The sequence below is a fragment of the Neurospora tetrasperma genome (genome assembly GCF_000213175.1).
Source record: "Neurospora tetrasperma FGSC 2508 unplaced genomic scaffold NEUTE1scaffold_6, whole genome shotgun sequence".
Classification (NCBI taxonomy): Eukaryota; Fungi; Ascomycota; class Sordariomycetes; order Sordariales; family Sordariaceae; genus Neurospora; species Neurospora tetrasperma.
This window is the reverse complement of record NW_009799104.1, coordinates 1-12,478: the sequence shown is the minus strand read 5'-3', so window position 1 is coordinate 12,478 and position 12,478 is coordinate 1. Positions and strand designations below refer to the sequence as shown.

Genomic DNA, 12,478 nt, shown 5'->3' with positions numbered 1-12,478 from the left:
TCCCACTGGTCCCGACCGGGTACAGGGGCACGGGGCACAGATGTCGAGTGGGCAAGTAGAAATGTGGACTCGGAGGGGTAACATGTCCATGGTACCACAGATGGCTCGGAGGAGGAAGGTGAGGCAAAGGCGGTAAGGTAGTACAAGTACCTACTGCAATTTTCATTTTTCCCTCTTTAAACCCGCGACCGCCCTTCTTCGTTCGCTTCTGTTTGTTTGGTCATCAACATGTAATAGCTGAGACGGGAGGTATCCAAAGCCTTGGAGGCAACAACATGGGACAGAACAGGCCCGGGCTTGACAATCGCTCCTTGTGCTACCACAACTCGGTCCTCACAGCCTGTTCTTGTCTGCTCTTACCGGTTCATCCTCATGCATCAGCCTTCACCGGGATGCATGGACCATTTGCGCCGACGGCACCGGAAGGGGGGAAAGCACCCAATGGGCTGATGCCCGATTACTTCCCGACTCATTTCCGTGCAGTGTCTTCAAAAAAGCTTACCTTGCGTCGAAGATGATTGCCGACAAGGCAATAATTCGTAGGGACGAGACAGTGTCTTCTTGGTCCATCCTTCAATGACACGATGCAAACGAGGGACTGGTCAATCATCAACCCACACTCCCATGACAAGTCACCTGTCACTCGGTAATCGCTCTTTCATTAAAGCGTGGTGAGGTGAGCAAAAAAAAAAAAAAAAAAAAAAAAAAAAAAAAAATGGAAGGAGGGGAAACGCTTTGTTCGACTGGGGGGGTGGATGGGACCGGGAGCCACTCGCTGCTTCTGGCCGCCCACCATGACCTAGGTACCTACCATGACAAGCGCAGCCGCGAGACCGGCGAAGGATGCTAGGCCCAGAGGGGTTAGACCGGCCTGTGCAAAATTCAAGGTGAAGCTTCCAATCTGACAAACCGAACGGCGGCGTCCATCGATGCTGACAAGCAGTCCTGCCACTGAGTATCCAGTGACAAGACAATGACAAGGTCGACATGGAAGGTACAGCGCAGTGCGAGTGTACCCGTGGGATCGGATGATTGGATTTCCACTTCATGGCTCTGCCTCGTCACAGCGAGCATCAGCATAGCTCCCGTAAGGTATCCAGCAAGCGTTGAGTGGCATCCAGAGCTGCTGAAGAAACAGTACACCACGGCCGTGGAACGCAACATGGGTACCCCGTGGTCAAAGAGGATACCTTCCACTCACCTCTAAGCACCTCGAGAGGTACAACCAAGACAGTGCTAACCCGTCGGGACCTGTGTCATGGAATGGCATGGTTGCCATGGAGTGCCCGGCATGGCAATCCTCCTCCGCCTTTTTCACCACCGATCCTGAAAACAATGGGCCCTGGGACGGGCGGTGTGTCTCCAGTGTCTACCAAGTCTCCATGTGTGATCAATGTGAGCCAAAACAGGCAACGCTGGGACGCCACATGAATGTGCGAGAGTGGGGGGAGGCTGGCCGCGTAGCATTGGAACCAATTCACACGACATTGATTCACATCCAGTCCAGTCTAGAATTTCACCATTCGAGAACTCGGTCAGGCAGATCTACGACGGAGAAATCCACCAAGGACCAACGCAGCTACATACCCACAACGAAGCCACACTGCTGGTCCTTGCATTACACTAATGACTGCGATCGTTGATACCCAATCTTTTTCTCAATCAAGAGGACGAGGTACCCGACATACGGAGCTATCCCTACATCCACCACCTATCACCGTTTTTCTTACACGACCCTTGGCCTACAAGTTATGACCCCTAGAACTTGGCTTCCCCTCCCCATCCATTGTCCTACATCGATTCTCGCTGTCCCATTTCATGCTGCTCTCCTCCACCATCTTTCCAACTTCAGCCTCATCCATTCTCCTGTTCTCCCATCTCAGCACCTCCGTATACGCCCAATACCCCATGATTGCTATCCCAACAAACCCAAATGTGATCAATAACGGCTCCCTATATTCATGTCCCCTTTCCTCTTGACCATGGCCACCGCCATGGTCACTGCCGATCCTAAACACCCAGCTCCCAATAACCCCCGCCAGATTACCCCATCCGTTGACACCCAGCACAAGCGCTCTCTTGTTGGGGGAACGCGTGTTATTGGATAGCCAAGCAGCGGTTAGGGGCGGGGGTACGTAGGAGCCGAAGAGAAGAATGCACAGGGCCATGTACTTGCCGGACGAGGAAGTGGTGAAAACAATGCCTGCTAACCCGACTGCGGAAATGGCAAGTCCAGCCATGATGTGATATCCCCGCTCTTGACGGCGGTCGGAGGAAAGGGCAAAGAGGTAGACGCCCAATGCGCCAGAGACGAAGGGGGGTACTGACATCTGTTTTCCGGAGAGTATTAGCGGACATGTACTATGAGTGCGGGAATCTGATGCAGAGATGAGAAATCATGCAACGAACCAGGTTGGCTTGCAGGGCCGAGTATCCCATCCCCTCTACCACCAAAGGTAGGAAGACCGAGAATGCGGTGCTGGGGATACTGGCGCAAATGTTGCAAAGAAGAAGGAGCCAGAGCTTCCAGTCACGGACAGTTTCGACAATTTCTCGCCAGGTTACAAAACGCCCGGATGCTTCTTCTTCAACACCTCCTGTTACCATCCGCTGACTCTCAGTCTCATCGTCATTATGGCATCTCCCGTTCACTCTATATCCATGTCCGGCCTCTTCATCATCGCCCTCTTCTGCCCATTCACTACTAGCTTTAACTCCATCTACGACTCGACATCTCCTGAATAACGCTCTTTCCTCCGATGTCAAAAACCAAGCACTCTCCGGCCCCTCGGGCAACCATACCCATGCAAACAGTGCGACAAGACACGTCGCACCACCTTCAATGAGGAACAGGAGCTGCCAGCTCTTCAACGTCGGGTGCTCTATCCGAAATATAGCATAGGCTAGTCCACTCGCGGTTAGCGAGCGAATCCCCAGGGTGAGAGCAACTTATACTGTGACTGTGGTGCGTGCATAGATGATTGTTGGGTTGATGGACATGGGCCATGGCCGGGGATGTGAATGGAGCCGTGGATGCACATCCACACCAGTCCACGTCAACGTTAACGTCTGCTGGCCGCGACAGGGTGGGCTGAGTCATGGTTTCACCATCATTACTGCACCTTCGGCGGCACTGATGACATGTCGAAAGGTTCACGGAGACACGGAAGGGACGTTGTACATACCTATGGCCCCAGAAAACGCCCCTGCCACCGCGTATTGTCCATAGAACAGCGCAATGCGCACAGCAAGGTCATAAGGGGGATAGAACACTGTCAAGTAGGCGAGGGCCGTGGGATAAAATCCGGCTTCGAAGGCGCCGATGAGAAGGCGGGTGGCTAGGAGAGAGCCTATTATGTATGGTTCGTGAGTACGTTAGCCTTGGGAACTGTGTGAATGGGTGGAGGTATGTAAAGAGTAGTAACTGGTTTGGAGATTGGGAAGGAGAGCCAGAGACTTGTAACTTGATGGAGTTCGAGCAGTTCGATAAAACTGCCATGCAGGGCTACAGTATGAATATCAACTCACCTCTTCCTTTGATAAAGGCCTGAGACAGTGTCAATGCTCCCCAGCTGAGCTACAGTTGGACAAAAAAGACAAAGTGCGTGTTAGTCAAGTGTTCCTGGATTCAGTTTGAGGATCCAATTAAGAGAGGTTGAGCCAGTGAGCCATCCGCAACTCTGGTTTCTACCCAAAATCTCACTCCATCGATCCATCATCGTCGCGATCCTAAGAGCCAGACAGATTGTATCACAATCAAAAAACCTACCATGATGCCAACAATCCACACTCTCCCTCCCCATCTCCTCCCAAAAGCAGCGGATACTGGCTGGCAAGCAACAAACATGACCCAAAATGCTGAGATAGCCAGGTTCAAATCGCGCGGCTCGCACCCGATATCCGCTGTGAACCCCTGCGTCTGAGCGTTCCCCACGTTGCCGCGGTCGAGGCCATTGAAGAGGTAGAGGGTGGAGAGGAGCGGGAGAAGGAGGAGATCTGTTTTGCGGTTGATTCTGTGCCTGAGCTGGAGGAGGGAGGGCTGGGATTGGGACTGCTGGCTGATGGAGACATGGGAGGATGAGCAGGAGTTGGCGGTGGCGATGGAGCGGTACGGTTCATGTGAAGGACAATCATGGTCGCGGGCAAATGGATAGGTAGATCGTAATAGGGGATCAGACTCGGTATCCAGGCCCGGAGAGAAGTCAACAACTGTGGAATCGAGTCTTGAGCGACGGCTCCGTTCGGACGTGGCTATGGTAGACGACGAGTACATGGCTGCCATTGTTTGGATGACGATGATGACAATGGCAGAGTTGAAGACAGTAATAACGGCGGTGACACGGAAGAGGAAGGTGTAGTACACATTGTAGCCATGGGTTTTTCCATACAGCTTCTGAGTCTGATGGCATGGATCGACTCCATCGGTGCTGGCCTAATTTCTTACTGACTTCCTACCTTCCGTGTAGTCACATTATATTGCTGACATGAGCCTGTTGTCGCACAGATGGCGGCACCTCCGACACCATACTTGCCCAATCCGCGGCATGGTCACACATCAATGGACCATGGAAATGGGCGAGGCGACCGGACGGGCAAGACGGGATGTGAATGAAAAGGAAACAAGGCGGAGATGTCACATCGACAGGGGGGCTGACAGGAGTGACAGAAATGACAAGGGCGGTGGCATCCATGTCTTGTCTATGGGCTGGGACTTTGGACTCGGGCCTAGAAAGCAACTTGAGGCACTGGAAGCCTTGGCAAGGACAATCAACCAGGGGGTTGAAGGGTTCTTTTCTGCTTTGCTTCTCCTGCGTTTTGGCTGCCCTCTGCAGCCTGGCACCTCGGCTCACTGGTAGGTAACGTGGCTCCGTGGGTTCCGTAAGTAACGTGCTGGTAGGCGCTAAAGTCACCGTTTCCCAGTCTCCTGGACGTAGGCATCGCTTCGTCCATCATACACTAAATGTGGAAACGTACCTGACACCAAAGACGCACCCAGCCACGTGTAGAACTCGTCCATTGTCCAATCTGTTTGTCCCTGGGGGTTCTACCTTCGCCGCGTAATCTCCCTCCTTGACCCCAGTTCGACGCTTGGCTGAAGGTTGAAGATGACTGGACGACAATAATCCGAACCAACCAATGGTTTAAGACGGTTATGTGATTTATTATCCGGGCCAGCTATGCAACGGAAGGCTCGTAGGGCAGCTCGGAAAAGGCAATTATTAGGACGATAGGCTGCATTTCAACGGCATCAAAGCGCACTGGAGTTGGCACAGAGACCCCGCGGTCTGTGACTCGTGCATGTCTCTTTGTTGGCGAGCGCACTGTGTAGGCGTTGGCCGCGGCGACGAGTTGCGCCCTCTGTGAACGGTGATATTCGGGAGACGCGGCAAACGGGGGTCGTCGATAATAAGCTATGATGTACCTGGAGGTTCAACAGTTGTCAGAGATAGTTGAGGCCCCATATAGCCAGTGTATGGCGTGGCGAAAGAATTGAACAAGCAAAGTGGTTATTGTCGGGGGAGTGGGAAACGCAGAAACGACGATCATGGGAGCTGTCATTCTTGGCTCTTGGTGTCCAAACGGTCGGGCACCCGGCACATACCTCTGCGAAAAAGGGCCCTAGGCAGGGCTCGTCAGTCGGCCTCAAATGTGGTCGCTGTCTCGCTGACTAGTGGCAGCGCCATGCCAACATGTACCCGAGCAGCTCGGAATATGGTGGTTACCGAAAAGTCATGGGTGCAATTGCTTCAATCCGATGCGCGGAAAGGGAATTGAGACGAAGAAGATTGGACCGACTGACCGACAGCTTGTTCCTTGGGTTCGGGAGGATCCGAGGAAGGCAGCCGGTGGACCCGGACGTGCTGATAAGGAGGGGAGTTAGGGTATGGATAAGGAAAAGCGGGACCCCTGGTGGCCGCCCGCTTGCCTGGTCGATGGAATGGATTGACGCAGGGATCGGGTAGTGTAGGGCTCAATTTTGCATCAATCTTCAATTCTTGACCATTCTCACGGTTCATTCTCAACGTGTCATCCAATTCCTTGCATCATGCGTTTGTTCGTCTCCCTCCTCAGCGCGATTCGTGATAGAGGTGAGGTATTCCACAATGGGAACGAACAAAGGGGCAACGGGATCGCTGACGGCCGCTGCCTGATGCCGTCTAGGTAGAGGCCCGCCTAAGAGGCCGTGCGATGCCAAGCTGAGAACCCTAGGTTACCTCGAGGTATGGATCCTTGTGAGAATCAGATGAGATTGCTGGAATTCCCCACCGTTCCTATGCTCTAACAGGCTAGACCGACTCCCCTGTCTCCATCGCGATTGAAAATCCAAAGCGGCCCCTTTTGGCGGTATACAGAGTCCGTTTGAGATTGAGACTGTGACAGGATTCAACAGTTTAACAAGTGCATCGATAGGCAAAATGACTAATGCTTGAAAGGGGCCGGATACACAAAGTAATAGGCCAATGCAAACACCCGCATCGAGCCAGTCTCATCATTTACCATCGGTGGTTTCGGTCTCAGTTTTGGGGCCGTTGCAGCGCTGCACGCAGAGGAACGCACGCCAAGACCCTCTACAACAGCAGTGCGTTCGTTCCGCATTACAGCTTCAAGCAACGCACGGTTTGCAGAATTACCTTGGTGCCCAGGTCGTGATACTTGGCATGGCGTTGAGGTCGCTTGGTCAATGTGCTCATGGCTATGGTGCGTGTATGCGAGAAACCATGGCAATGGCCATTTGACTGTCGTCATCGTAGGTCTCAGCTGTAAATGATCATATAAGGCGGGGATATCCAGCCAAATGAACCATCAACTCCCCCTTCAAGTTCCCTTTGTTTCACCTTGATTATCCCAAACCAGTAACACCAACACCACCAACACCACCAACACCAGTGCAGCTGTTCAGACTGTACCCGAGGTTGGTGCCACCAAACTTGCGATGGGTTTTCTCTTCCGTGCTACCAACACACGCTAAATGCTGGAACAGAAAGCAAACGCGGGTAGCACGGCGCGGCCAAGCTGAAAGCAGCATAGTCGCAACCCAACCGAAGGAACTTTGTTGGTCCCCATCCAGGGTCTCTCAGGGTATCCAGCCAGGGTTTCCGACTCCTCTCAGCGGTCACTTCACGATACCTGCCTAGAGGTACCTGCTTCCTCCCTGCGCCACTCAAACAGCTTTTTCCTCCCTTTCCATTCCCCTTTCTCTTCTCCCAACGCGACTGCTGGTCCGGCTCTTGTCCCGCTGGACTTCGTTTGTCCTTGCGACAGCCGCTCTTTTGCTCTCCATGCCATTGCGGTTCTTGGTTAAGCCTTCGCCTGCTCTTCTTTTTGTTGTTGGATTCAGCTGTTAGGGACCACCCATCGCGCCTCAGCGGGAACCATCGCTCGCATGTCGGTCCTACCTACCTTCTCTCAGCCAGCCCGGCGCCTCCTCATCATTCTCCCTGTTGTTTTCGTTACACTTCTCCTCCTCACCGGCCTCTTCAATCATGAGTCCTTTCGCTCGACCTTGTGAGTATCCCGTCGTCGATCATAGCCCCACCACCTGACCGTCGCTAATAATCCGTTGTTCGTTCCTCTGCCAGGCCAACGGTGGTCATGCCGAAGGTAGTCATCACCACCAACCCCTCCTCCTGCGCTGCCAACCAAACCAGTGGCCCACTCGACAACCTCTCGTCCATCATCCAGGCACTCTACGCGCCCCTTGTGGTTCCCATCACCACCCCCACATTTACCACGCGCGATGGCACCGTCAAACGCCTGCCTCCAGCTTCAGAGCTGATCCACCACAAATCCCTCGGCAAGCGTATCTGCATTCTCGATGTCGACACGCGCCCCCACACCGGTGCTGGCGGCGTCTTTTCCTCGTCCTTGCCGACCTGGGACGCCCTCAGCCCAGCTTCTGCCGGGTTTCTCTCTCACTACCTCTACGCCTTGATTCACGGCTATACCTACAAGTTTGTGCAGGCGCCTACATACCAGGACCGAGCCCCGCACTGGACCAAGGTGATCTTCACGCAGGAGCTGCTGAAGAAATATGACATAGTGGTGATGATGGACTACGACGCCGTCTTTCCCAGCCCCGAGCTGCCGCTGGAGTGGATGCTCAACTACTGGAAGATCGACGACAAGGTCATGGTGGCTATGGCGGAGGATCCGAATGCCGAGGTCAACCGCGACCAGAGGGGGAACCTGAACGTCAACACGGGCTTCATCATTGCGCAAGCCTCGGAAAACACGCAGAGGATGTTCAAGGACTGGGCCGAATGTCCCAGTGAGACGAGATACAAGGGCTGTGCCGAGTGGAAGGGCGTCTATTTCCACGAACAGTCGGGTTTCAGCTCCCACGTGAGGTACGACTTCTTGGACGGGTTGACCATTGCGGAGGAACCGGGCAAGAGCATGATAAGAGCGCTGCCATGCAATGAGGCAAACGGGATCCCCGAGAAGAAGAATTTGGGTTGCACGGGACAGCTGGTCAGGCATCATTGGGGCGGTAAGGAACTGGCGAAGAGGGAATTTAATGACAACATTATGAATGCGATGCTGCCGCTCTTGATACAGTCGGCGTTCAAGGGAGGCGATGCGACGAGTGCAGTGGCGGATTACAGGAACAAGACCTTGGTGGGAGATCAGATTCTGGATAAGCCTCTCTGAGGCAGCAACGTGAGGGAGAAAAGAAAAGGGAAATACAACCGTATCTTAGTAATGTGGAAAACGGCCAGGCGTTTGGGAGTAGACTGGATCTGGTGGAGTAACGAGCCATGAGCCTTGGACGGCTTGGTCCCAGGAAAGACGGATTGTTTGGTCTAGGGTGATCTTCAACGAACAATTCTGCCATGTCGGCATAATATGTATACAAGTAATGTTTGATAGCGAAGATACAAAGACGTGGAAGTAGCAGATAACATCGCAAGTGTAGGTCCATGGGGAAACACTGTTCAAGATCATACTTCTAGATCATAGGTTGTGATGGAGACTCCTCGTTACAGACGTTGAGGTTGCAGTGCATTGCCTGTACAGATGCCAGGCGATGGATGATGCATAACTGCCTGCGAGGTCTACGGCTGAGGATGTCTCTAGAACTCCTGAGATGATCACAATATCTGTGCCAACGACCCGCCTCCCTGGTTCTCACTTCTCAGCAGATGTCCGGTAGTTCGATATTCCTCACCTCTCGTCACAATCTCCAATCTTCCGAGACGCAGACATTTTGCTCTCTCTTGATGGACAGAATCGCTTCGTTTCGTACTCTTCGTTCCCCCAGCCGTGGCCCAAACTCGATATTTTTTCCCTCTGTTGTCCCTTGTCGCATCGCTTCGAGGTTCAATCTCTCTTTGCTGGTCTCGCAGCAACAGGCCCAACATCACTCAGACCGTGCTTCGGTCGTCCATCCCGGTCTGAATCAACCCGAGGATCCAAGAAGTTAGCAATGCGTGAGCCATGAGGACCATAAGTTCCCTTGGGGGCATTGAAACCCACCCCGGATGCGATCTTTTGCGACTCCTGCGTTGATGTCGCCGCTTTTGCGTCGGGGACGTCGCCTGATGGAGGAGAGACATGTGACTGCTTGTTCTCGGTCGCTGGGTTGACAACGGTGGAGGGTTGGTTATCGGGGTAAGGACCGCGCGTGTGAGGGTCGTAGTCTGGTACCGTGGCCTGTTCGCGCTCTTTGGGGCCGAGGGCTTCCTTGATGTTTTCAACGATGTCGGACATGGTGGGCGCGCGGATGCGGTTGACCGCGGCTGAATTCGCTTGGTGGATGGAGAAGGCGGTCGCTTAGTTTTCACTCATTCCTAGATAGAGAGTCTGGATTCGGACAGATTAACTGGAAATATTGGTTGGTGAGAAAACAAGAGATGCGGTTTGCAGAATCGTTGCGAGCTGAGAGTTATGGCCGGGAAGCACAAGAAGACAAGACGAGGGACACAAATGGTAGCTGAAGCAATGACGTCATGGCCGTTGTGCTGGGTAGAGGTAGGCATGCGATAAGATAAGACCCAACGGACAGCGACCGCCGTGGGCTGCATGGGATGGGGACAGGCTGGAACCCTGCAGGGAGCCCGATGATCAACTTTACAACTGAAACATTTCGCGACGAAACAACTTTGGAATGACCAGTCTCATCTGTCAAGCGATCCAATCTGATGAACCTTGACTTTGGACCCCTTCAGGCTTACCTTGACGGCCCCTAGATCCCATAGCGACATGGGAGTGTCTCAACCTCGTCACATCCGACCGAACACAAGCAGTTTGCTGTCCAATTCGATCCTCGCGACCTCGCTCGACTCTTGCAATATCTCGTCCCCAACGCAGTTGTTCTACAATGGCATTGGCCAGTTTCGATCAAAGTACGTCCCATTTACGGCGCTTCGAATCTCCCTCGTGCCTTTCTCCCGGATATTGACGAGTTCTCGGCAGGATCACGTCTTGTGGGGTAACCTCCCGCCTGTGCTGCCGATATCCCCGAATCGGTGCGGTTTCCTCCATTTGGACGTCGTTGTCCACCTCCGGCTACACCGCACCCATGTTACCCCGTCTCGCCTGCGTTTGACCATCGAGTTTACCCCGTGCTGCCTAGCCATCATATACTACGAAACGTTCCAATCGCCAGCCGCATTCGTCTCCGACCCCAGCCTGGCATTGTATACAACTCGGATGATCTACAGCACCAAGATCGTGTTTTCCGGCTAAAATCAGCTTGTCAAACCGTGATGGACGGCCCTTCCCGCCGGGTTCTGGGCCCACAACGAACAGGTACAAAAGGGCATCGCCAAAGTCGTTAGCATCACATCCAAGCCAGCACTCCTCAACTCTCTCTCCCTCGTCGCTATCAACATGGTTCATCTGTTGTCCAACTTGCTGGTCGGCCTCGCCCTGGCTCCGTCTGCCCTGGGCGCCACTTTGCTGGTTTCCCATTTCAGCGGACCTGTCTACACCCTCTCCTTGACCACCAGTGGCACCACCGGCAAACTTTCCATTACCTCGCAGGCTAGTGGCTGTGGCACAACTCCTGCGTGGCTGGAATATTACAATGACACCAAGACTGCCTACTGCTTCGACGAGTCTTGGACTGGAAGTGGTGTCATTACCCAGTACAATGTGGGAAGCGATGGACGCCTTACTCAGTCTGGCCAAACCCGGACCAGTGGGAACACGGTCCACGGCAAGGTGTACGGAGGGTCCGATGGAAAGGGCTTCATTGCCACGGCGCAGTAGTAAGTACCCCTCGATCCTCGACAAGACTTGTTGTTGTCTGACCCCACCGTAGCTCCCCATCAACCATCACCACGTACAAACTTCCCCTCGGACAAGGCCAGGTTCAGCTTGAGAAGTTCACCATGTCGCAACGTGGGCCGAATTCACGTCAGGATGTTCCCCATCCCCATGAGACTCAGCTTGACCCCACCGGAAAGTTCATGCTCGTTCCCGACCTCGGTGCCGACCTGATCCGCATCTTCAAGATCGACGCAAGCACCGGCCGCTTGACCGCATGCCCAGCTGGTCAGGCCTCGCCTGGCGACGGCCCGCGTCACGCACAGTGGTGGAAATCCGCTGACGGCGTCCTTCGCCTGTACACCCTCAACGAGCTCGGCAATTCGGTTTCCTCTTGGAATGTGGTGTACCCCACTGACTCCAACGGTTGCCTCGCCCTCAGCAGAGCGCAGACCCTTTCCACCTATGCTCCTGGCAAGAAGGGTGGTCCGACTACCAAGGCTGCCGAGATTCGTGTTGCTGGCAATTTTCTGTACGCTTCCAACCGCGCGGATCAGACCTTTGGTTCCAACCAGGACTCAGTCGCCATCTACACTATTGATTCTCAGACCGGTGCTATCGCCTGGAAGGAAGCCGCCAACTCGTACTCTTACTATCCTCGCACCTTTGACATCAACAAGGACGGCACCTTGGTTGCATTTGGTGGGCAGACGTCTTCCAATGTAGCTATTGTATCGAGGGACCCTGCGACTGGCAAGCTTGGGAACTTGGTTGCTAACTTGCAGGTTGGTAATAAGGGTAGGGCTGGCGAGGAGGATGGTCTTAGTGCTATCGTTTGGGTAGAGTAATTTGTTTAAATAATTATCCCTTATAGGTATTATAGGACTAGAAGTTGTAGTACTAAAGCTTTAGCGTTCCCTTGTAGTAGTACTATAGATTCGGTTTATATTTTTAGCCTCTATCTCTTCCCTATAATGTATATAATTTACGAGAGAATTCTTATTATTCTTTTTTAATCTTTTTTTCTTTATATAATAATATGTCTTTTTTAAACTCTTGTAGGTTTTTTTTATTAAGATTTTTCTCTCCTTTAAATTTTTCAACTATAATTTTCTCTCTCCTCTTACTAGACCGGATAAAACAATCAGGGTTAGGGTTAGGGTTAGGGTTAGGGTTAGGGTTAGGGTTAGGGTTAGGGTTAGGGTTAGGGTTAGGGTTAGGGTTAGGGTTAGGGTTAGGGTTAGGGTTAGGGTTAGGGTTAGGGTTA

The 12,478-nt window shown here is 53.1% G+C and overlaps 5 protein-coding genes across 5 annotated transcripts; 2 read left to right on the top strand and 3 right to left on the bottom strand.

Annotated features, from left to right (window-relative positions):
- Positions 1-1,742: 1,742 nt before the first annotated feature.
- On the bottom strand, positions 1,743-4,282 carry NEUTE1DRAFT_140244 (uncharacterized protein; the record flags this gene model as incomplete). Its single annotated transcript, XM_009855620.1, has 5 exons — positions 1,743-2,330; positions 2,410-2,903; positions 3,186-3,350; positions 3,529-3,577; positions 3,770-4,282. The coding sequence occupies 5 exons, from the start codon at positions 4,280-4,282 to the stop codon at positions 1,743-1,745; spliced, it is 1,809 nt and encodes a 602-aa protein (XP_009853922.1).
- A 2,959-nt stretch (positions 4,283-7,241) lies between these two features.
- Positions 7,242-8,897, top strand: NEUTE1DRAFT_118000 (uncharacterized protein; the record flags this gene model as incomplete). Its single annotated transcript, XM_009855619.1, has 2 exons — positions 7,242-7,506; positions 7,581-8,897. 2 exons carry the CDS (start codon positions 7,385-7,387, stop codon positions 8,650-8,652), a joined length of 1,194 nt encoding a protein of 397 aa, XP_009853921.1.
- A 195-nt stretch (positions 8,898-9,092) lies between these two features.
- Positions 9,093-9,362, bottom strand: NEUTE1DRAFT_103407 (uncharacterized protein; the record flags this gene model as incomplete). The annotated part of the gene is made up of 2 exons (XM_009855618.1): positions 9,093-9,217; positions 9,248-9,362. The coding sequence occupies 2 exons, from the start codon at positions 9,360-9,362 to the stop codon at positions 9,093-9,095; spliced, it is 240 nt and encodes a 79-aa protein (XP_009853920.1).
- Positions 9,363-9,365: 3 nt separating this feature from the next.
- On the bottom strand, positions 9,366-9,711 carry NEUTE1DRAFT_49029 (uncharacterized protein; the record flags this gene model as incomplete). Its single annotated transcript, XM_009855538.1, has 2 exons — positions 9,366-9,395; positions 9,478-9,711. 2 exons carry the CDS (start codon positions 9,709-9,711, stop codon positions 9,366-9,368), a joined length of 264 nt encoding a protein of 87 aa, XP_009853840.1.
- Positions 9,712-10,833: 1,122 nt separating this feature from the next.
- On the top strand, positions 10,834-12,115 carry NEUTE1DRAFT_148387 (uncharacterized protein; the record flags this gene model as incomplete). Its single annotated transcript, XM_009855617.1, has 2 exons — positions 10,834-11,213; positions 11,267-12,115. The coding sequence occupies 2 exons, from the start codon at positions 10,834-10,836 to the stop codon at positions 12,057-12,059; spliced, it is 1,173 nt and encodes a 390-aa protein (XP_009853919.1).
- Positions 12,116-12,478: the final 363 nt, after the last annotated feature.